The 23,092-nt window shown below is 44.4% G+C and overlaps 1 protein-coding gene across 1 annotated transcript in view; it reads right to left on the reverse strand.

Moving 5' to 3' along the window:
- Positions 1 to 23,092, reverse strand: part of FAM124A (family with sequence similarity 124 member A) — a 55,727-nt gene that overhangs the window by 19,232 nt on the left and 13,403 nt on the right. Inside the window, exon 3 of the mRNA XM_081296018.1 lies at positions 6,541 to 7,274. Within this exon, the coding sequence (XP_081152144.1) occupies positions 6,541 to 7,274 (734 nt within the window). The remainder of the gene's footprint in view (positions 1 to 6,540; positions 7,275 to 23,092) is intronic.

Consider the following 23,092-nt stretch of genomic DNA (forward strand, 5'->3'; position numbering starts at 1 on the left):
AATTCTTTCCCCATGTTTTGCTCATTTCAGTTCCATAACCATCATGATCTTAACTGCACTGGAACTACTGCAGAAAGCAGGCCCAGGAGGAAGGAGTGAGAGGAGATGAATGAAGCCACGAAGGTAAGCAGTGATCAGCTAGCTGATGGAAAGCCTTAGGCCTGGGTGAAGACCCATGGCAGGGCCCCCATGAAGCTCCTGGAAAGTCTTACCATAATAGAGCCAGGATCTGATGTGCCTTTTGTGATGATGCATATAACCTGTCTAGACCCAGAGTGCTCAGAGTGAAGCGGAATACAAGAAACCTCACTTGAGTGTTCACGCTAGTCTTTCCACCCACTGTCACCTTCTAGTGCAGAAAACCATGTGCTTTGACTAAGAGCAAATCTTTCCCTATTTTCTGAAACACAAGCCTGACCTTTGTGCAATGTTGGTGGGAGTGTAAAATGGTGCGACTACTATGAGAAACAGGATGGCAGATCCTCCAAAAATGAAGAACCATTCCACTTCTGGTATACCCCAGAGAAGTAAAAGCAGGGACTCACAGAGATATTGGCACACTATGTTCACAATGGCATTATTCACAATAGCCTATAGTTGGAAGCAACCCAAGCGTCCATTGATGGATGAGTAAACAAAAATGTGACATGTGCATATAATGTAATACTATTGAACCTTAAAAAGGAAGGGAATTCTGACACAGATGAACTTTGAGGACATAATGCTAAATATCCTCAAAGGTGAAATAAGGCAGTCACCAAAAGACAAATATGATTTCACTTATTTGAGGTATCCAGAGAGTCGTTATGGTTTGGATCAGGAGTGTGCCCCCCGAAATAACATATTTTGAAAGTATGATCCCTAATACAACAAAGTTCAGACATGGATTCATCCTTTGATAGCTGAATGGACTATTGGGTGGTAACCGTAGGCAGGTGAGGTACCACTGGAGGATGTGGGTCATGGGGATGGTAGCCTTGGAAACTGTGTCTGTTCCTGGCCCCCTCTCTTCCTCGTTCTCTCTACTTCCTGTTCCTGGCTGCCATGAACTGACAGCTTCCTCCACTGCACCCTTCTACCATGGTGTTCTGCCTTTCCCTTGGGCCCAGAATAGAGTTGGCCAACCACAGACTGAACTTCTGAAGTTGTGAGCCCCGAATAAACGTTTCTTCCTCTAAGTTGTTCTTGCCAGGTATTTTAGTCACAGTTTTGATGAGTCAAAATCATCAAGTCAGAAAAACAGAATGGTGGTTGCCAGGGAAAGGTGGGGAGATAGAGTGGTTAATGGGTACAGACTTTGGATTTCCTGAGATGAAAATATTCTGGAGATGCAGGCGGTGATGGTTGTACAACAGTGTGACGCGTTGATTGCGTGGCACCGCACACTTAAAAATAATTACAGTGGTCGACGGTACTTACCACTGTAATTGTATGTGTGTGTGTGTGTTTTACCATGATTAAAAATTAAAAGAATAAATCTCTAGAGTCTGCTTCAGCCTTGCATCACATCCTCAGTGGCATCTGTCTCATAGACTTGGTGTCCCCAACATTCCAGGATGGATTGGCCAGTCAATTGCCTTGGTGCATAAAGAAGAGTAAACCAGCTGATGTGGATGAGATCTTAGGAACTCTCTTCTAGATCTTAGAGACAGTCCCATGGCTCTACATAGGAGCTCATTTCAATTGGTAATAAGTCCTGGTGTCAAGTCATTGTCCCTTTTCAACCTTACTTGAAACCTTCTGTTGAAGGCCACTTCTCCTTTGGCCTTAGGAGAACTCAGAGAAAAAGCTTTGGGATTATCTGAAGGTGCAGTCCTCCCTCTGGGACTTGGCAAAGGAGAACAGCAGTGACTGTCATCTATAGAAGTAGTCCGTAGAACTTAGGCCCCATTATTCATTACCTTGCTTAACTAAAAAACCTGCTTTCAAGATTTTCTAGCCTAAAATTGCAGACTTGTTCTCACTATGGGCTTCAGCCTTGGGTCCTCAGCTGTATTTTTGTCTATATGCCTGAATAGACCTGGAATTGCTTCTTTTTTTTATTTGTTCTAATTAGTTATCCATGGTAGTTGAATGTATTTTGACATATTATACATGTATGGAGTACAACTTCTTGTTCTTCTGGTTATACATGATGTAGAATTACATTGGTTGTGTATTCATACATGCACATAGGATAGTAATGTCCAATTCATTCTGCTATCTTTCCTGTTCCCATTCCCCATCCCTTCCCTTCATCTCTCTTTGTCTAATCCAAAGTATTTCTATTCTCCCCTAATCGTCCCTATACCCCTTATTGTGAATTAACATCTACATATCAGAGAAAACATTCAGCCTTTGGTTTTTTGGGATTGGCTAAATTCACTTAGCATAATAGTCTTCAGTTCCCTGGAATTGCTTCTTAAGGAAAACTCTGGCCCTGCTCATGTACTCTTATGGCATCAAGTGGATTTCCATTTGGGTTGTGTCCTTGTCAGTCTTTTCAGATGATGACAGTGCACAATGCAGCTTGAATGAGTTGCAGTACATCTGACTGTCCTTTACCTTCAAGGGACAGGTGTTCTTCAGGCACTTGGTTGAGAACAGAAAGGCAAACTAACTGTTACTTACTAGCATGGAAACAAGCTTTGGGGGATTATCTGAAGGTGCATTCCTCCCTCTGGGACTTGGCAAAACTACCAGGAGCCATAGACAAGGACCACCTTGTTTAGCCCAGGCTCCCTCTGTGCAGCGGCTTTTATGAATTACCTTAACCAACAGGCCTGGCCTGCACTGGGACACCACATATAAGAGCTTTGTGAGCCCCTGTTATGGTGATTCTAGGGGAGCAGTTGAGGACAGGCTGTCAGCACCACTGTGGACATGAAAAAATAGGGGGGCTTTACTTCCAGAACCCAGAACCAAGGATGCTTGTACATTTAAAAGGGTTGTTTTTTTTTCTCCCCTATAGACTCTGCATCACATCAGTGATGATTTTCCATCTTGCTTTTGTTGCAGAAAACTCCAATCACATTTGGACCCAGGAACAACACTCTCAAACAGAACTTTCTGCCGTGTTGGAAATTTTCTGTATCTGCACTATTTAACGTGGTAGCCATTAGACACATGTGGCCGCTGAGCACTTGAAATGTATCTAGTGTGACTAAGAAATGGCATTTTAAATTTAACTTAAAATTTAAATTCCAGCAGCCACATGTGGCTGGTGGCTACCAACGAAGGGCATGACTCTAGAAAGTATATAGGAAATGACATGCATTTTGGATATCACACTGGCTTTATCTTATTTTCCTATTGACACTTACCCTTTACTTAAAGTTCTTCTGTATTCATTTTTATTAATCTTTTTGTGTAGTATATATTTTTATCAGCCATATTAAATCGCTTTTAAAGTGTGAGATCTATTAACAAATGCACAAAAAAGGATAAGATATTCCCAAGCTATTTTTTAAAATTAGATACTTCTACCTCTCCCTTTTGTACTTTAGAGAGCAGTAACATGTTCATTCAAGGGGAGGGAGGCCTAGGAGTAGGGAAAGAGATCTTTTCTTCAGTTTTAATCTCTGTTCTTTTTCTTTAACTTTGTGCTGCCTGTAAAAATATTTGGTTTGTGAAAATTCATTGAGCTGTATGTTTATGACTTGTGCACTTCTCAGTATGTGTCTTACTTGTAGTCTTCAATCAAAAGAAAATAAAAACCTAGAAAGAGAACGTATTGGCTTCACAGTACAACATTGGTTCAGTTGGATGGGAGGTGGAAAGATCCATTACAGCCATTGACTCCACATAGCTGTGGTTTAATATCTTCGAGCATCCATGCAAATTTGGATATCATGCAAGTGATGAGGCCAAGCCCTCCCCATCTTCCCTCTGGACCAGGCAAGAAGGAAGACCAATGCCAAGAAGGAAGGAGAGGTGAGTTTCAGAAGAACAGTTTTCTCCCTTTCTTATCTGATCCTAGTAAAAGACATCTCCTAATTCTCAGAAGAGGCTGAATGGCTTCCAAAAAAAAAAAAAAAAATCTCAGCTTTTCTCTTTTGCAACAATTAAAAGGGGAGGACGAAGTCTCTGGTATATGGAATGTAAGTCAATGCAGCAGGGGGAGAAAGTAAAATATAATCTAGATTTTTAACAAGGCAAGGAAAAATTCACTTGAGATTTCTTTTTTCAGTGTATAACTGCATCCAATTGAGCAAAATTTTTATGTTAAACATTATAATTGAACATGGACTTAGGGAACATAGAATGCTAAAGAAAATGTGGATCAAAAGGTATTCTACCCCATGACCTAAATATCTTGACTTTGCTGAAGACTGAAATATAAATTTTTTACTTTGAAAACTAACTTAAGGAAATGGATATGTGTATATCCCATGGTGAAATAGAAGGCTGCTCTCTGTAAACATGCAAATGAACAGCAATCCTATTCTAATGGTTATTATCAAGAATTGTGAAGGGGCCATTTGTCATTTCTGTCCATGTTAATTTGACATACTACCACTCAACATACTACTACTTTGAACAAAGGTCTGCAGTCTTGAGTCCCAAGATACAAATCCTTTTTCTTACTCTCTGAATGACCCCCTAACTTCAAAAGCCTGCACATGTATAGATTTTATAGCTATTTAAATGCATAGATCTTCTTTGAAATATTCTTTCATTGTTTCCTTTCAGTTAAGTCCAGGCCATGCTTTCATACTTTGTTCTTTCATTTATGTTATTAGAAGGATCAAGAGAAAAAAACCCTCTCATTACTACAAAAAGGAAGAAATCACTTCAGAAATAATCACATTCATTTTGGTCTTTTCGTATAAACATAATCCTTTGCATCTCATTAGCTTTTACTTGGTGCTACTGTATTATATTTTGCATAAAGAATTGGCAGTCTGTGAGTGCAGATGAAAAATTTTCTCACATTTCAAAGGGGATTAGAGACCCAATGGTACAAATCAGTTTACTCAATAATAAAGCAACGTTACTTAGTTTCTTCAAGAGGAAATCTGAAAATTATCTGATTCCTATAAAAGGTAAACATCTCAAAGTGACTTTTTTTTTTTAAAGGCAGAATCTTGCCAGGTTGCCTGGGATGGCCTTGATCTCCTGGGCTCAAGTGATTCTTCTGCCTCAGCCTCCTGATTAGCTGGGACTATGATTATATGCCACCATGCTTGGTCAAAGTGACCTTTCTGGCCTGAGCAATTTGCCTTGGCTGCATTTTGGACCAGTCTTCTGACAGGTGCCAAATTCTCATTTCATCTCATCATATGAGGAGTACAGTTCTGGGGCTTACTGTGAAACCACCTGTGATTCTACTACCTGCACCTGCACCTCTGGAGGCAATGTCCCCCAAGTGGCTATGAGCATTCTCTTTTCAGGTAGAGAAACATGAAGACTGGGATGACAGAGGTTGAGGTTTTTCAGAGAAACAAAGTGCTATGGATCGGAACTGCCTTACCTATTAATTCAAGAAGGGCCTGAATTGGAAAGAGCTCATGAGGTAAGGCTAGGTATAGGAAGTTCTTCAATTTCTAGGCATTATTGAATATAATCAATTATTTCTAGTGAATTTGGGATACCTACTGAAAGGATGAGAGGAGAAAGGCAGCCAGTAATGCCACCAAGGTGTTGGCCATGGAAGAACTGGGTCAGTCTCCTGTCCTTAAAACATTCACTCAAAATAAGAGACCAAGAATAGCTAAAGCAATCCTTAGCAAGAAAAGTGAAGCAGGAGGCATCACAATACCAGAGATACCACAGAGCTATAGTAACAAAAATGGCATGGTATTGGCACCAATATGATTCAGAAAAATAAGAAATTATATCCCATCTATGTATGATATATCAAAGTGCATAAATGCATTCTACTGTGGTGTGTAACTGATTACAACAAATTAAAAAATGTGTTTGCTCAACCCTTCCCTGGCTGAGTGAATGCAGAAACTCCAAAGGCATCTCTTACACCTTCAATGTTGAGAAGGAAGTCATGTTTTCACAGGACCACGAATTTTAACAACCTAAGCCAGCATTGGAGGGTGGGAGGGGAGAATGTAGGGGAGGTGACAGAGGAAGGGAACAGATGTCTTCTCCAGGCAACGACACATACTTCACAATTTTCCAACACACGAGCTTTCCTGAAGTTCCTTTTTCAGAGTGAAGATTACACGGTACAAACTCCCCACGTGTGAAGGAATAGAGCCAGGAACCTTTCATAGCAAGTTCCCCAGGTTAGAGCCTCTTGTGACATCCCCTGGGGCCAGGGGCAGTTAGTGGGTGCTCAATGGGGGGGAGGGCAAAGGAGGAGGTGCCTAGGTTTACTGAGGCCTGTGCCACTGCAGCAGAATGAAAACAGCCACAGAGAAGAGGCCCTCATCCTCCTCTTTTGTATGCAGACATGGTGATATGGTCTGGGGCAGACAAGGCCACTGATTTCTCTTTGTCTCTAACTGCTGGCTCTTTAACAGGGACAGGGTTTCTGGCAAACTGATTTGCTTCACAGTTTCCCTAGACAGACAGACAGACAGACAGACAGAGCTCCCCAGGTACCTGCAGAAGGATCTTGTTGCCGTCGTGGTCCTCGGTCTGCCAGCGACCCTCACTGATTGGGCTGCAGGGGTTGGGCAGGAGAGGGACCAGCTCGCCTATGTCCTTGACTCGGAACTCCAGCAGAGAGGAGTCGGTGGGCACCGGGTTCTGGTCACAGGGCAGTCTTTTCAGGGAGAACTGGATGTCTACATCCAGATTGGAGAAGATGGGGAAGATGCAGAAGTCCGCTTTCCTCTGGCTGGGGCTCCGGCGCAGGATCAGCTCGTACAACTGGAGGCTGTCAGCGTAGCTGTCATGGCGACAGTAGATGGTGAAGCGCACGATCTCCTTGCCGTAGTGCACAGGTCGGATGGCCCACAGAGGGGTCCCGGGGGCCAGCGTGAAGAAGTCCTGGCTGCAGGGCAGGTAGGGCAGGAATCTGCCCTGCACGCGCTCTGTGTGGTGGTGGCGCCAGGGTGGCCGCTGCAGTATGCGGTGGAGCTGCAAGATTTGCTCCTCACCGTATTCCTCTTGCAGGAACAGCACCACCGCCAGCGCTGGTTGCACCCCCTTCGGGGGCTTCCTCCGCCGACGCCCAGCCCGCCTCTCAGACACCCGGAACAGGGGAAGGTCAGGGTGGATCCATGCCAAGACCTTGTCGATGGCCTCCTGCATCGGCTGGGATTCCCCGGGGTCTGCGATGATGTGTATGCTAACCAGGAAAGGGTCCTGCGCCTCTTCCACGGAAAGCTCACCTGGGAGCACAGATACAAGAATGAATGAGAACGATTACTCCCTTCGGGTGCAGGGTGACAACATGCGCCACCTTGGCAGGAAGAGAAGCTAAATTCCAACTCAACTGAATCTATGATAGATGACTTTCTGACCCCAAGCTAGCATGCAAAAACCTATGACAGCATCCTAGCATCCAGAGAGGAAGGGGCTGTTGCTAGGAATGGTGTCCAAGTGGAGAGTCTTAAGGAAACTTTGGGGTCCCCCACGTCATCAGCTTGGGTGAATAGTTAAGGCTCTGTTGATTTGAAAGGGATAACGAGCCCAAAGAGAAGATGCTGTGTCACCATCATCTGCAGGCCATTTGGTACTGCCTAAAATAACTGTGATGCCTTACCCTGCAAATGATTATGGTTTGGATAAGGAGAGCTCCAATACTCCTGTGTTAATGCAGGAATATTCAGAGGTGAAATGATTGGACTGTGAGAGCTGTAACCTAACCTGACCACCCTAGTTTGAATGGACTGGGTGGTAACTATAGGCAGGTGGGGTGTGACTGGGGGATAGGTGGATCACTGGGGGATGTCCTGGAAGGGTGCAGATTCCCTGTGACCCCTTTCCCCACCCTATCTCTGCTTTCTGACCCTGATATGAGCCAAGCAACTTTCCTCTGCTGGGTCATTCCCCATGATGTGCTGCCTCACCTTGGGCCCTGAGCAATGGAGCCCCCAATAAACTTTTCCTCCTCTATAGCATTTGTGTGTGTGTGTGTGTGTGTGTGTGTGTGTGTGTGATGGAAAAGCTAACTAGACATTTCTAGTACCACAGCAGCCCTCTGGTATGATGAATTTTTTCTTTTTTGCTCAATCACTTATTAGTTATTTAGTGCTTCTTCCTATATGCCTGGCACTGAGCAAGGCACAGGGAATACAGAAGAGGAAAATGTGCTTGCCTTTCTGGAGAACACTCTAATTGATGACAGGGGACAAGTGCAGTGTCCTTGCTCTCTGTCAGAGCTCACTGGAGCAGTGGTTAGGGGTGGGGGACATGAGGAGTCTAGTAGTGCCCAGGTCAGGCTGTCTTTGGGGACTCTTGTTGGGCCATGTCCCCCTAGTGGCCTGTACATTCTGAATGGGTCAGCTACCTCCTTCAGTCCTCTGTCAGAACACCTAGAAGCATCCAATGCAGCTGTGAAGATGACTGTGCAACTTGGTGACACATTCCCATGGGGTGTCCTATGTGCTGGCCATAGTGGGACATCCCTAACTCGGATAATTATACCTGGAAAAGGTTTGCTCTTTCAAAAGATACTCTTATTTGCCTATTTTTATAAATTTTACACAAATTCATATAATTTTTTTGATCAAATCTAACAGCAATGAAGATCTCTTTAGGCCAATTGTGATTATCTGTTACCTAGCTGTCTTTACCCATGAACCTCACAAAGTCTACTAGGGATGTTAGGCAGAGAGTGACCAGTGGTCAGTAATGTCTGCTAAGTGTGATGTGCTAGTATGAACTGTAAATCTCAATCCATTCACAGGATCAAAGTTGTTTTTTTTTAACGTGTGTGTGTGTGTGTGTGTGTGTGTTAGGTAAACAAGATATTCTGAGTGGCACCGAGTCCATTTCACCCATGTGCACCTGCAATAACAAGGCTTTGATTTTGTTGGATCAAATATGCTTGAATTTTCACCTGTTAAATATCTCACTAAAACACAGTTCATTTTGTTGTTGCCTTCACTCTCATTCACTCAGTCACACGTTTCTTGAGCAATCGATATGTACAAGGCCCTAGGGACACAAGGACGCTGGCACCACTGAGGGCCAGCTGGGAGTGTGTTTATGTAGACTCTGGCACAAACATACTACCTTAGAATTGTATAGTGCATAACCTGCACAACCCCAGGCAGCAGCACTTGAAAAGAACCATAAACTGCAGGTAAGAACTTCAGAAGTTCATTTAGGTGGGAAACAGACATAAAAAATGGAAATTCACTCTGAAACATGCCTATAAGGAATGCAATAGAATAACTTCTTGGAGTATAAGTCAGATTCTGAAATCAATGCCAGATAAGGATTACCTAAAGACAATACTACCACTGAAAATCCCCTGAATTTCCAATAAAGTTTTGGGTGGTACCGATCTACAACAAGACAACATAGCCAGATGTGCTGACATTTCTTTGGTTGAACACCAGATGAAGTACCCAGCTTGCTGCAGGGCTGCATATAATAGACTAAACTCTCCCACTCAGAAAACCAAGCCCTCATCCCTCTATAAGAGGCTTTTGGGAGCTGAGAGGCTTCTGGAACCTAAAGATGACTAAAGTGGTCCCCGTTTTCCATAATCACAGACTAAAATGGCAGGGGAATTAATTAAACTGTCCCCCTTTCTCCTTCCCTCTCTCTGGGGAAGAATTAAGCATGATGATGTGATTCTGAGAGAGGAAAGAGCAACTCTTTCTCTCCAGGACTCCCGAGAAGGCTTCCTAGAGGAGGCACCATGTGAACTGGATCTTGAAGAGTAAACGGCATCTCACTTATAATAACCTCAAATGTGGGAGAGATTCCTGTGGGAAGAGGGAGATTGGGAATGAAGGTACAAAAAAACAAGCACATTTGGAAGGGGGTGGCGAGTCGTTCTGAAACATGGCAACAGATGCCACTGGAAAACTGAGCTGGAGCCAAGTTGTACGGGGTGTCAGCTCAGTTGGGTGGGTGACGGAAGGTTTCAACACGAGGGTGTCAGGATCAAGTCAGGGAGGAGGCTAACTATAGGTAAAATAAAGAGCTAAGGGGTCAGCAAAGAGTACACACAAAGGATAACAAACACCTGGCCACAGGCTGCATAACTGGCCTGAGCTTTGTGACCTACCTGTATGCTCACTCTTAGTCATGTAACTTTATAGTTCCTCCTACTAAATAATGTGACATGTACTCCCCACTCTTTGACCTGGGATTAGATGACTTGCTTAGGTTTGGCAGAGAAAGTGAGTCGTGACGTGTTTTGGCTGACCTCCTGTGCTTCTGCTGTTTCCACAAGAACATGCTCGGATTGGCCTGCTAGTGCCAGGAGGAGGATGAGACGCACATGGAGCTGTCACCCTAGCTGAGCCCAGTCTTGATCCCATGACTCTCAGATGCCAGAGACAAAGGAGGAGCCATCTGGCTCATTCTGGTCTAGATTCTCTGACTCTAGGTGCAGGGGGCAAAGCAAATGACTTGTTCCAAGCTATGAACCTGAGTGGGAGTGGATGTTGCACGGCATATTTATGGATGCTGACAGAATCAGTGGCTAAATAGAAGAGGCACGGAGTCATGGACTATTTAGGAAGCACATGGTGACAGGTCCAGGAGCCCCCAGGCACGGGGAGGGATATGCGGGAAGAGGAGGAGAGGAGTGTCCTGTGGTGTTTCTGGCTGAGTAAGTGATCTGATGTGATGTTTAACTGATAGAGGAAACAGAGGCAGAAGCACAGGAATGAAGAGTCCCATTTTGGCCACTGGGCTTGAGATGTGTGGATCACTTCCAGGAGGGATGTCCTTTTGGCAATCAGACCTTTGCATTGCTGAGGTGGTGGGTTGAATTTAAGGAAGGATCTGTTACCTTTAGACCATATCCTTGTTTTTATACAGTTATCTGGGAACTGTGTGCCCCCATATTAACGCGAATCATGAAAATTCATCGCAATACTTGGAGAACGATCAGAACTCAGGGATCTTGCTTGCTCTTTCTGCCTGCCTGGCTTCTTTCCATTTCGTTGGACGTTAACACCACCATCAGCAGAAGTGCAGTGGAAGCAAAGTAGTGACCAGGCAAACCAATGAAATTTCCTCCAGTCAGTCACTCCATTAAAGGGAGAAGGTGTCACCATCAGTGACGTGTAGATCTCCCTCTTCCATGATGCCCTGAACTCCCAGTACTGGAGACCCATCTTTGGTAAACTTCAATGAATGTACATGGAAAAGGACAGAAAGGCTTTGAGCAATCTGAAGGTGAAGAAATTTGCCTGAGCAAATTACAGATGAGTTCCATGAGGGGAAAAACAAAACAAAAGGTACATGGAGTGAAGGAAAACAAGTTGTGGGAGCATCAGGTGGTCCCTGTAAGATCCTGACCCAGCCACGGGGTGGGTGTGCATGCAGCCAGGGACCCAGGTGACCCGATTGCTAACATGCATCCTTTCCTGGTGTTCTACACACATGAGCTTTTTTAATCCTTGCAAAAACCCTGGAAGGGGGTGTTATTACTGTCCCCATTTTAAAGAGCAGGAAATGGAAGCACAAAGTGAAGTCACTTGCCAAGGACACACAGAAGTAAGAAATAGCTGTACACTCTCTGCAGCATCGAGATCCGTGGGTTCCAGGGCCCCCTTCTCTCTGCTGAATCCATTTCTCAGCAGAATGACCAGCTGCCACTCTCACTCAGTCTGGCCACACTGCTACCCCCTTGCCCTTACCCCTCTTCGTGACTCTCCCACCTCCTTCTATTGGCTGCTTTCCTGGCCACCAGCCAATAGCTTCATGTCTTGGACGCTCATTTACATCTCTTTCTTCTGTTCCTTGGTCTCTGGGGCCAGAAGCTGCCTCCCTGCTGGCACAGGCCCAGGTCTTTTTATCTCAGCGCTGCCCTGTGGGCAGCTCAAACAGGCCCCCAGCACAGTGGGCGCCCTGGTGAAAGAAAAGCAGAACACTGACCCTGAGAAAGCCCTCCGCCAGGGGAGGGAGAGGCCTGGGGCGTGGAGAGGCCCTGGGGGAGGTGGCATCTGAGTCTCCCAAACAGAGTTGTCAGGGCGCTCAGCCTTGTGCCACCTCTAGCAGTCACACAAAGGTTTCCCGGAGAGCAGTAACAAAGGCCATGGTGAGGCCTGCCTGGGTGAGTGAGTGCTTACAGCTCTGAAAAAGGGCAGGATGCCCGGCCTCGCACGGGAGCCGGGCTGCGAGGCATTCCATCAGGCCCCAGTGTGCCCAGCAGCTCTGGCTGCAGCCAAGAGCAAGCAGGCAAGGAGAAGCAAGAACCAGTCCCCTCTGCACTGCATGAATCAGGGAGTTGGAAGGGGCCAAAATCCTGCCCCAGGAGAGCGAAGGAGAATGCGCAGTGCATTCATATGCTCAGGCCACTGCATGTGACCCTGAAACACAGACTCAAAGAACCATGGGAAGCAGCCCCGAACTGTCATCGGGTGCTAGGGTTACACACGCCCCAGGGAAATCTGCCTGTGTGGAGCTGAATGGGAAACCAAGTATTTGAGGGGAAGGAGAGAAAATGTGAATAATTAATTGTCATGAAAAGCCTCTAGGCCTCCCTAGAGAAGCTGAGGCAACACATCCATGGGATGCGCTCTGCCTTTATCATATCTATTACCTGTCTTCTCCAAAGACCTCAGAGAGCACCTGTTCAGTCTGGGAAAAAGCAGACAGGGACTGGCAGCAGGCAGGCCCTGCCCACGGCTGGCTAGAGCATGGGAGCCAGTCACAGGGTATCAACCAGGCTTTCAAATGAGTGCGTTTTCCAGAAGTGAGGAGGAAGCCTCTCGTGTGATTGACACGTAGTGTTTCCTTTGCTAATGTAAAACCGAAATAATTTGAAGGAAAGCAGAGCAAGGTCATGCCTTCTATGAGGCAGAAAGTGCACAGACAGCCTGGGTATTTGTCACGTTTTTCTCCTTTCCTGTACATATCCTCTTGCCACTTAAATTTAGCAGCAGGGGAAAAAAAAAAGTGTAGACAATATCAAACATTTATTAAATGCTTACTATCTGCCAGGCACTGTCTTAGATGCTTCATATATATTTATCTCAATCTTTGAAACAATGATAGGACAGAGGTATTGTCTCTCCAATTTGTAGCTGAAATGTAAACTAACTTGCTCAAGGCCATTTGGCTAGAGATAGGGCTGCCCTAACCCCAGATCTGTCTGAACTCTAAATGTCTCCGTGACCCCTGCGTCATGCTCTGTCACCTTACAAGCCCACCATCCTTAAAATTAACCTGTTTTTTTTTTTCTCCAAACCTTAGCTTGCTTTGCTGAGGCTCTGCCCCTCTGGTTCTGCTCCTTCAGCCAATTTGGGTGGGTGATCCTGCAGTGAAGAGAAGGACCGTGTCGCTTAGGTGGAAATCCTACACTTGAGTGTTATGGAGGAGGGGGCAGGGGACCAAGGCCCTTCTGGATGGCAGACTGCCACTTGGTAACCTCTGTGCTGCCTGCACCAGGGCCCCACACCACCACCCTCTGCAGCCCAGGACCTCTCAGAAGCCTCGCCCGCACTGTCCCCCACCATCTGGTGCCTCCCAGACTGGTCCACCTGCTAGAACTGGCAAACTGGTTTGTCCCTAAAGCACCTGTGGCCTGAGAGCAGGCATGTCCACTTGAAGGTCAAGGTCTCTCATTCCGATGGGATTACCTGCACTTGAATCGGGATATGACAAGTTCAACTACCTTTCTAGAATTTTTAAGCAACTATTGATATTGCTGTCATCTTAACCCAGATTGTCACTGACACTTTGCAAATCAGTTGCAATAATTTATTTAATCAAGGAATGTTTATTGAGCACATATCATGCTCTAGGCACTATGGGATGCAATGGAAAATAAAAAAGTCTCTGCCTTCGTAGAGCTTATAATCTAGTGGGGGAGACAGACAATAAACAAATAAATATATAAGATGAAACTGGGTGGCTATAGACACTTCACTAAGCAAATGCATGTTCAATGTGATTATAAGGAGACGTTTCTAAGGCAGCAGCCATAACCATTTATCCTTTACTGAATAGATCACCACACATCTTTCTAGTGCCCAAAATACTGCTTAACACCTCGGTGCCACATGAGCCCCAGAAAGATGCCAGACTGCACAAGGGCATGTCCAGTTTCTATGGGCCGCCTGGTTTAGGGAAGCCGGCCCTAGATCCTGGATTGAGGCCCTGTAACCTCATACGCATAAGGGTGAATAAACTCTCTATTTGCATTTCTAAAGCCCCACTCTGTGTCAATGAATAGCTTGGATACTGGCCTGCCAACCAACCCACAAGCCCTGGTGGCAGAAAACCCAAGGGAGGTGATGGAGGTAATGGTGGAGTGTCAGACACACAACCAAGATATGTCCAGGGTGCAGGCTGGCCCTGTGAATCAAGATCATGTCAGAAGACATCAGGGAAAGGCTCCAGAGGACCACCCCATCCTGGCCCTCCAAGAAGCCAGAATTCCATAAATAAATGCCCTTGGGAAGGGGCTTCCAAATTCCTTCCTGGGAGAGTCTATTTGTCTGGAATGCAATGAGTACCCTGCCTTCATTGCTTTTTTCATTTCTTTTTTTTAAAGCCAGTTCTTTGAACCTCTGAACTAATGAGAAAATGATAGGCATTTCCATATCCTACCAAGATTTAAGATTAAAAAAATCTCAGGTTTTCTTATTTTCAGTAGTTTTATAATTTGACAAGGTTGGAGATCAGCCTGCAACTTTGGGCTGTCAATCAAAGTGGTAAGGCTGGTCCCGATGCCAGACCCAGCAGGGTCAGAAGCAGTGTTAGGAACTGTGGAATGTGGTGGCACTGAGGTGGCATACAGGGGATATACACTGAGTTTATAACATGTAACAAGATTTTCCTTCCTTGGTCTGAATTTCCAGATCTTTTGCTTACCTGACAAATCGAACATTGGCTGAAATGGTTAAGCCAAAATCTGGATTTCCATTTGGCAGAAGAGACACTATGGGATCTTTCTGATGCTTGGGCCCTTTTAAACTTTTGTAAGTAGATGCTTTGCCATAACTTCAGCTATTTGACTGCTCTCAATTTTTCTCATCTGTTGCAGAAGCAACAACCCCTGTTGATTCACATTCCCAAACCAGGACACTATTCAGAAATAAATATAGAGAGAAGGCAGATAACTAAAGAGACCTGTGTTTTCTTCCACTTGCAAGAGGACCACCCATTTCACTTTCAAGGTGTGTCTAAGCTTCAATCAGGGCCCTATTCCTGAAACATATGCTCCTGATGGAGGAGGAAGGGGTAGTAAAAGCCAGAGACCAACCAGAAAGACATGACAAAGACACTTTTTAAAATTCTGATGTGGTTTGACATCAATTCTGTGAGAGGACCAGGAGGTTCATATGTAATGAGCCTGTAATAAATTCAGCTAGAAACCCTTCAACAGATCTAGCATATTTGTGCAAGTCCTTAGGACTATGATGATTTTGAAGGTTTCTGAGATGGTGGCACAAGTCTGAGACACACCAAGGACCTGTGCTGAATGACGTGCTAAGACCCTGTTTGTATAAAAAATTCAAGGGTTTGAAAGGCCTGAGAAAACCATGGCATTTTACACAGATCCTTTCTTCTGCTCAGGGGTCTTAATTCTTTCTAAACCACTCTGTGCTCGTCAATGTCTTTGGTAAGCAGAGTCATCCTGAGAAAGTCCAGATCTCAACACAGTCCTGTAGATGTGGAGGTAGCACAGTGGGCTTGGAAATAACAGGACTGAAATTAATATTCATTTTGCTTTAAGAAATATGGCAAATCCACCCAAACAAAACAAGAGACAAAAGAAGAGGAGGTTAGCCAAATCCTCTCCCAAGGATTTGCTCATCAGGGAATTCCAGGCCTCTGGGTCTTCCTCTAGAGGTAGACGGAGGGTCCTACCAATTAAATTAATGAAGATTTATTTTAAAAAGGAATTTATTCTGGCAGGATGTTGAGAAATCAGACCAAACAATGATTACCTATCACATCTGTTCTAAGAAAAGACATTATGCCTCTGCTAATAAGATATATCCTGGATGCTAGAGCAGAAAAGTCAATAATGAAATCTGGCACTGGCTTCGCCCAGGATTAAACTAGGAATGTAGGAAATGGAACTTGGGAACTCACTTTTTTGGCCTAAAATTCAGTGGAATATTCAAATGCTTTGCCAATTTGAAGATGATCTTTACCTGTCAGGAAACTGATTGGTACAGCAGTGTGTGTGTTTCTATCCTTGTTTCTAAGTTTCCTTAGGAAATATGGACTTTGGGGCCCATTTGAAGAGCAAGCTTACTGCACATGACTAGAAAATTAAAAGTGAGACTTTTCACTCAGGTCCCTGGTTTACAGGGGAAGTCAGGTAACTTGCCCAAGTTGGCCATTTAGCCAACAGCCCGTGTGGAAACACAAGGACCATCTCCCGGCTCCCACTCTGGGGCTCCGACCTTTATATCTCAGCTGTCTCAGTCCTAAGGTGTCCAAGCCTGCTAAAGGTTCCAAGGACCACAAAGTAGTAGGAGACACACCCTGACCTTGTCCTTGAGCAGTTTACTATCTGAGAGGGCAAGGCATTCTCATAGGACAGATTAAAGAGAAATACCAATGTAAGTTCCACATGTTACAGTTTGATATGTAGAGATAGTTCACGAGCTTTCCCTTCTCCTGGGAAGTTTTCTACTCCCTGTGACCCTCCACTTATAGAGACATGACTGTCCACTGCTTCAGGGGGCAATGGGAAAGATAAACCCAGTTTTCAAGTTTCTGAAGTTATTTCTTTGAACTCACAGCAGACGAAACAGCTGGAATGGCAAGGCTCTTTATTGCAAGAGCGAGGCTTTTGGAGACACCAACTGATGGTGACAGCTTAAACATGTCATCTTATAGACCTTGGAATCCAGTCCAGGTGATCTCTGACCTCACACATTTCAGCCTCACGATGCTCCAGACTGAGGCAAATTGCAGATGAACTATGGAATCACATAGAAAGCCCAATTCTCCCCATAACAGACAAAGCAAAGGCTTCTTGTGACTATTCTTGCTACAAAAAGGGAAAACCAGTCTTCCAAACACAGGTTGAACAGCTCAACCTCACTACCTTTATGAGCCCATAATAATGTCAGAAGATGTTAGTGTGAGATAAAAATAAGAGAGGGAGTGAAAACAGAACATTCCTTCCCTTCCATACCCATTGTGTTGTCCAAAATAGCAGTTTAATAAATATGCAGAAAGAGAAAAGAAAGGTAGAAGGAGACCGATGGGTTTCTCTTAGCATTATTAGTCCATTCTGAGTATTGGAGGCCCTCGGTGGTTATGATCTGTCTTTTTGCATAATATTCCCCAAATACTTCCAACTTATTATCCCATCAGACATTAAAGACAGCAGTATAGATACTGAATAAAGATAAAAACTTCTGGGGTGGAAACACTTCCCATAAAGCCTGTGCAGAGCAATGATGGTTTTGCGATAGCCATTACTATTGCCTGAGGTGGGACTGGGAGTGAAGTGAATACCACACTGTCAGAGAGAGAAATGAAAAGACATCAACCTGATGATCTCCAAAGCCTGAGAGTCTCCCTGTTCATAATATTCCACAAAGGAGCAATTCTGTCCATTGTATATAGCATTGTATATATGCATACACACACACACACACACACACACATATATAGTATATTATATAAATACATAAATGATATATATGAGATACACACATGTCTATATACACACATGTACACACACATACATCCTTTTTGTACATTAAACCACAATTTTTATGAGACCCTAGCTTGTTAATAAATCAATGGGAGAGTAAAATGGCACTTTGGGAAAATATCAGAAGCTTTACAAACTGCATATCTTTGTATCCCAGCAATTTCACTTGTAGGAGTTTATCTTCACAATGCAGGATGTTCACAAAGACTCAGTGCAAAGATGTTCTTGGCAATAGAGTTTTGTAATAGTGAAAGAGTGACTAGAACCCATATGACCTACACTAGGGCACCGGTGAATACTGCACATTGCAGACACACAATACTACACACACACACTGCTGTACAAGTCAGTTTCCTGACAGGTAAGGATGCTTGTAGTATAGCTGGTGAGGAAGTTAGACTATAAAATGCACGTAATGCCAGTCTGGGTAATGATAAATCTATCTATGGGTATATAGATACTCAGAAAAAAAATCTATTAAGGCAGTCACCAAATCATGAATAATGATTGTTTCTGGGTGAGTGTTTATCTTTGTCAATTTGTATTTTCTGAATTTTCTATAGTTACCTATAGTTACTATGTATTACTCGAGTAATAAAAATTGCTCTAAAATTAAGAAATGAACCAGGTACATCGAGGGCAGGTGTGGTGGCAGCTACTCACTCTGTGCCCCTCCTTTTTCCCTCCCTTGGGGGACTGATGGCCCAGGTAAACCAGATGTCCCTGAAGTGGCACTTCAGCTTCTCAGGTAAAATGCTGTCAGGAAAGTCTGTCTCCATTTTTCTTTCATATCCTGGGTAATAATCGACACCTTCTATGTGGTTGAAGTTATACAATTAAAACTTATCTTTGAAGCCAGAAGGACTACACCATATTTTTTGGGGGAAACGGATGTCAGTGTAGCAAAGCATCAAAGGGGTTGTCTGTTGTGGTATATTGTCCTCGCCCTTTGATTTCCTGATGCCTATCTTTGCTTATTGCTTTTTTCTTATCAACTGTCAAACAGTAATATAGTCTAGCTTTTCAGGCTCCTATTCAGGAAAAACATAGACTCTACACCATCAAATACCGTCTAAATGCACAAATGTTTTTGGCCTCAGTTGTTCCATTTATCTCATTGCAACCCTCAGGATCCTACAAGTAACACTGCCTCCTGCTTCTCAAAAGTCCCAAAACATAAGGGACATATTCTGTGTTTTAAATGAATCATGCTTAGTGACGGAACACAATTTTTTTCTAAAATTATTAATAAAATAATTCAAATATTTATCAAATGAGAAATTCCCATCCAGATGTTATATAGGACCTAGAGTCCATAGATTACAGTATTAAATTGGAATCTAACTGTAAGAAGTTTAGATAAGCCACATATAACAGGGATGATTGAAGAGCAGTTTTGATTAATGAGGAGATGGGCTGGCTTAGGACTCCTTAAACTTTCAGTGTATGCAACTTATTTGGCTCAGGGGTGGGACCTGGGATTCTGCATTTCTGTGATGATGTGGTGGCTCATGGACCACATTCCAAGCAGCAAATTTTCTAGTTTTGTAATTATGTGTGTTCTTCTAAGCTAAGAACACCTTCTCTGGGCAGCTGACAAAATGAGACCAGTGGGATACACAGTCCATATCTGTGTTCTGTGGTTCTGAGGCTGCAGATAAGTCTCCTCTTGAGTAGTTGCAATACCCAGACATGCCACAAATGGTGCTTTCAGGCCTGTGACCTGTTTGTTAGTATCACCTAGAAGCTACATAGCTCCAATCCTAACAGGAAGGTCCAGGAACATCCTGGTGGCAGAAGACCTCAACATGTAGGGTCACGGGAAGAGCTGTTTCCAGCAGATTCATCTTTCCCTGGTTAGGACAAGCTGGAGTGCAGCCATTGTCCTCTGGCATGGGAAGAAGCAGCCCTAAGGGTGCTCTCCCACTCAGCTACAGGCACAGCAGTTGTAGGTATCTCAGATGCCCAGGCCAAGGAATGCAATAGAAACTTCTGAGTAATGTCTTTAATCCTGTACTCACTTTGGAGGGAAGAGTGGATGAGATCAGATTGATCTGTCCATGTGCACTGCCTCTTAGTGGTTTCTCACTGTCTCTGCAGCCATGGTCATATATCAAGATGACTCAGAGCCAATCCAGCTGTGCAGCACACCCTGAATCTCTTTTGGGAATAATGCTACGTGTGGACACTATTGTTGTGCTATAACATGGCCTTCAACACAAATGGGAAGACTTTTTATTTGGGGCTCATTTGCTGAAAGTTGCACACTCAACTTTGTGGAGTTGGAAGCCTATGATTTTCTTCCATGTGGAAATGAATACATCGTTGCTCCAATGCTTCAATTTGTTTCATGTCAACTGTTGGGTTTATAACAGCATGCCAAACAACATCACTAGTATTATTAATAAAGCTTTTGGAAACTGAGGAAATAGAAATAGATGAAAAAAGTGAAAGAGCTGAATTGAGATACCCCAAAAAGTAACTTTCTCTAGGAGGCCATGTTCTAATTTTAGAAAATATTGGTGACTTGTCTGCGGTTAGCAGGGGTGTGAAGCTGCGGATGGAGTAGGTAGAGTTTTTAGTTTACCCACAAGCCTGAGCACATTGCCAACTCCACGCTAACCACCAAATTAAACTAGCTCAATGGTTAATATTGTTTTCATGAAGATTAATGGAAAGAGAGAGAAATTAATGATCTTTGCCCAGATCTTATGGAATAAGACTCTGAAATAACATTCATTCTAAGAAACATATGGGATAAAGTATTGTACACAGAAGGAAAAAATGAAAATTATAACGTCTATGAATGGATCAAAGTTAAACTGACCACTGTTATTCTTCCAAAATGCTGATCTTCCTTTTCAGGGGACATGATCAAAACTGGCTCTACAGTGAACAAAATTGATCGACAGTTATCTTCTCTAATAAAAACAGAAGCAAAATAACAAATATTCCATTAAACCAAGACTGCATTTAGCTCTTGAACTTGGGGAAATCACATCTGTTCAGATATTCCTCATCAGTGATAAGTTCTAGAGTTCAGAACAGTCTCACATAGAACCAGTTCATTCCTTGATGTGTCTTTGACACAATGAAATTCTGCTTAGTGTGTTGCTTTTCAAACTCCTAAATTACATCACAGTGAGCTCAGGTTTCTCTCCAAAACACTAAGGGATTGTACAAATGTGGTCAATGCCAAAATCAAAACATGATGCCTCAGTATCCTGAACTTGGAAGAAGAGCTGAAACTACTGAGAATTAAAAAGAGATGATAGTATTTAATTGGAGGGATACACACACAGGAAAAGAGATCCCCAGGAGGGAGGAGATGTTTTCCCAGGAACAACAGAGAAGAATTAATTGACAAGCCCTTATATTGGCTCCAAACTAGTTAGAGGGCCTTACCATCAGCTGAGATGCCTGGATTTTTCAACTTGAAAAACACCTGTGATCCACCTGATCCTTTTCCCTTGAGATGAGAATGTGTTCAGAGGCCCAGAGCACCAGCTGGGCCTATTTGGGGCTAACCTCAAGGGAAGTTCACAGACATCATGATCCTAGGAAAGCCATAGGGTGTTGGAATAACTTTCAGTCACAGCTAGCAGCTACGAGCAGCTCAGAAGTGCTTGAAATATCCACCTTCCTCAAGGCCTGACAGGAGCGCCTGCAGGATGGGGTGAAACCACATCCTCAGCACTTTTGATTGGCATTGCCAAACTGCCCGGCTGGGAAACCCAGAGTCAGGGGCTTCAGGGCATGAAACCCCTGACTCAGTAAGGGCCAAAGACCCTTCGAGATTGCTTTCCGCCATTACAGCAATATTTAGAGTTTCCTCACAGTGTGGTTACATTAGGCAGAAGATGATTGGCTTATGGATATTGTCTTGCTTATGTATGATTGACGGGCATGTCCCACTCCAACCCTATAACTGTTGTGTGCATTCCAAAAAGAAACTGAGCTACTGGACAACGACCTGGGTCTCCAGCCAGTTCTCTCACCAGCTCTGGAGTCTGTCTGTCGACTCCGCGTCTCTACCCCCCCGAGACAAGGTAGCTGAGTGACCATCGACCATGAAGGGACTTAGGAGCACATTCAATAGGGTACGACTCCATTGGACCTACAGCCCATGGAAGCTCTGGGGCAGCAGTGAGGACGTGAGCAGGGAACAGGGCCTGAGTCCCTGGAAAGACAGCTCAGGAAGTTGGGGAAAGAAAAATATGGAAAAAAGGAGAGAAAGAATTTGAGGTCTGAGCAGGCTGAAGAACAAATTCAGGGACTCCTGTTCTTTTCTTTACACCGTTTATGACATATTCCCAGGCTCAAATCAGCAAAGCACATTGTCCATGGCCATTCCTCCCTAATTTCCTCAGACCAGAGAATTTCTCAGAATGTTGCCCAGAGGCTGGGACATACCCTCTGTATCATTCGATTCATCTTTGACAATTTTGTGGGTATTTCTGTTCTAGGTACTGGGGATTACAGTACCCAGAGGCCCACCGCAGCTGAGCTATACTCACACCTTTGTATTTTGAGAGTCTCTTGCTGAGTTGCCCAGACTGGTCTTGCACTTGCAACCTTCTGCCTCAGCCTCCCAAGTACCTGGGATTAGAGGTGTATGCCATCATAACCAGCTTCCACCTGTGCTTTGAGAAGTACTGAAGCCAAGTTATTGTCCTGGAGCTGTGGGGAGGTGGACCAAGCAGGGCTGAAGTGTGGGCAGCAAGCATGGGCCACAGCTGCATGGAGCCCACCAGCCCAGGGAGGGTGAGCCCATGCCAAGGCAAGCCAGGGTGCACCAACCTGTAAAACTGCAGCAGCCTGAACTGGTGGATGCCAAGGCCTGTTCTGCATAGCACCCATGGGCCCTGAAGCCCTGAGCATCCGTGGCCCAGTGATCTCAACCTCTAGCTTCCCCACAAGTGGTAGGAAAATAGAAGTGGAACTGACCTGAATGGGATTGCAGGGTTAGCCAAGTGCACTAGTACTTTCCCAAACCCTGATTAGCATCAATCTGGACCAATAGCATTGACCCAAGCATTAAATAAACCCCTAGACTAGCACACTCAGGGGCAACCGCTACTGGGTCTCCTCTCACCCTGTGGGAGTTCTGCTTCCATTCACACTTTAACAAAGCCTACTTACACTCATCTTTGTGTGTGGGTTTCATTCTTCAAATTCGTGAAATAAGAACCCAGAAAGAAGAAATCGGTGGTGAGCTCCTGGGGTCTGCTGCAACACTGGAGGGCACAGCCCGCCATTAAGGGCTGCAACACGGTTCTTGGCTGCAGAGGTTGGCAGCTTGTGCAGTCCCCACCTGCCAGCCGCAACAGTAGGAAGGACATGAAGCCACAAGGCATTCCTGCTGTCACCAGCAGTTTGTAAGGT

This window comes from Spermophilus citellus (genome assembly GCF_964194105.1).
Source record: "Spermophilus citellus genome assembly, chromosome: 1".
NCBI lineage: Eukaryota > Metazoa > Chordata > Mammalia > Rodentia > Sciuridae > Spermophilus > Spermophilus citellus.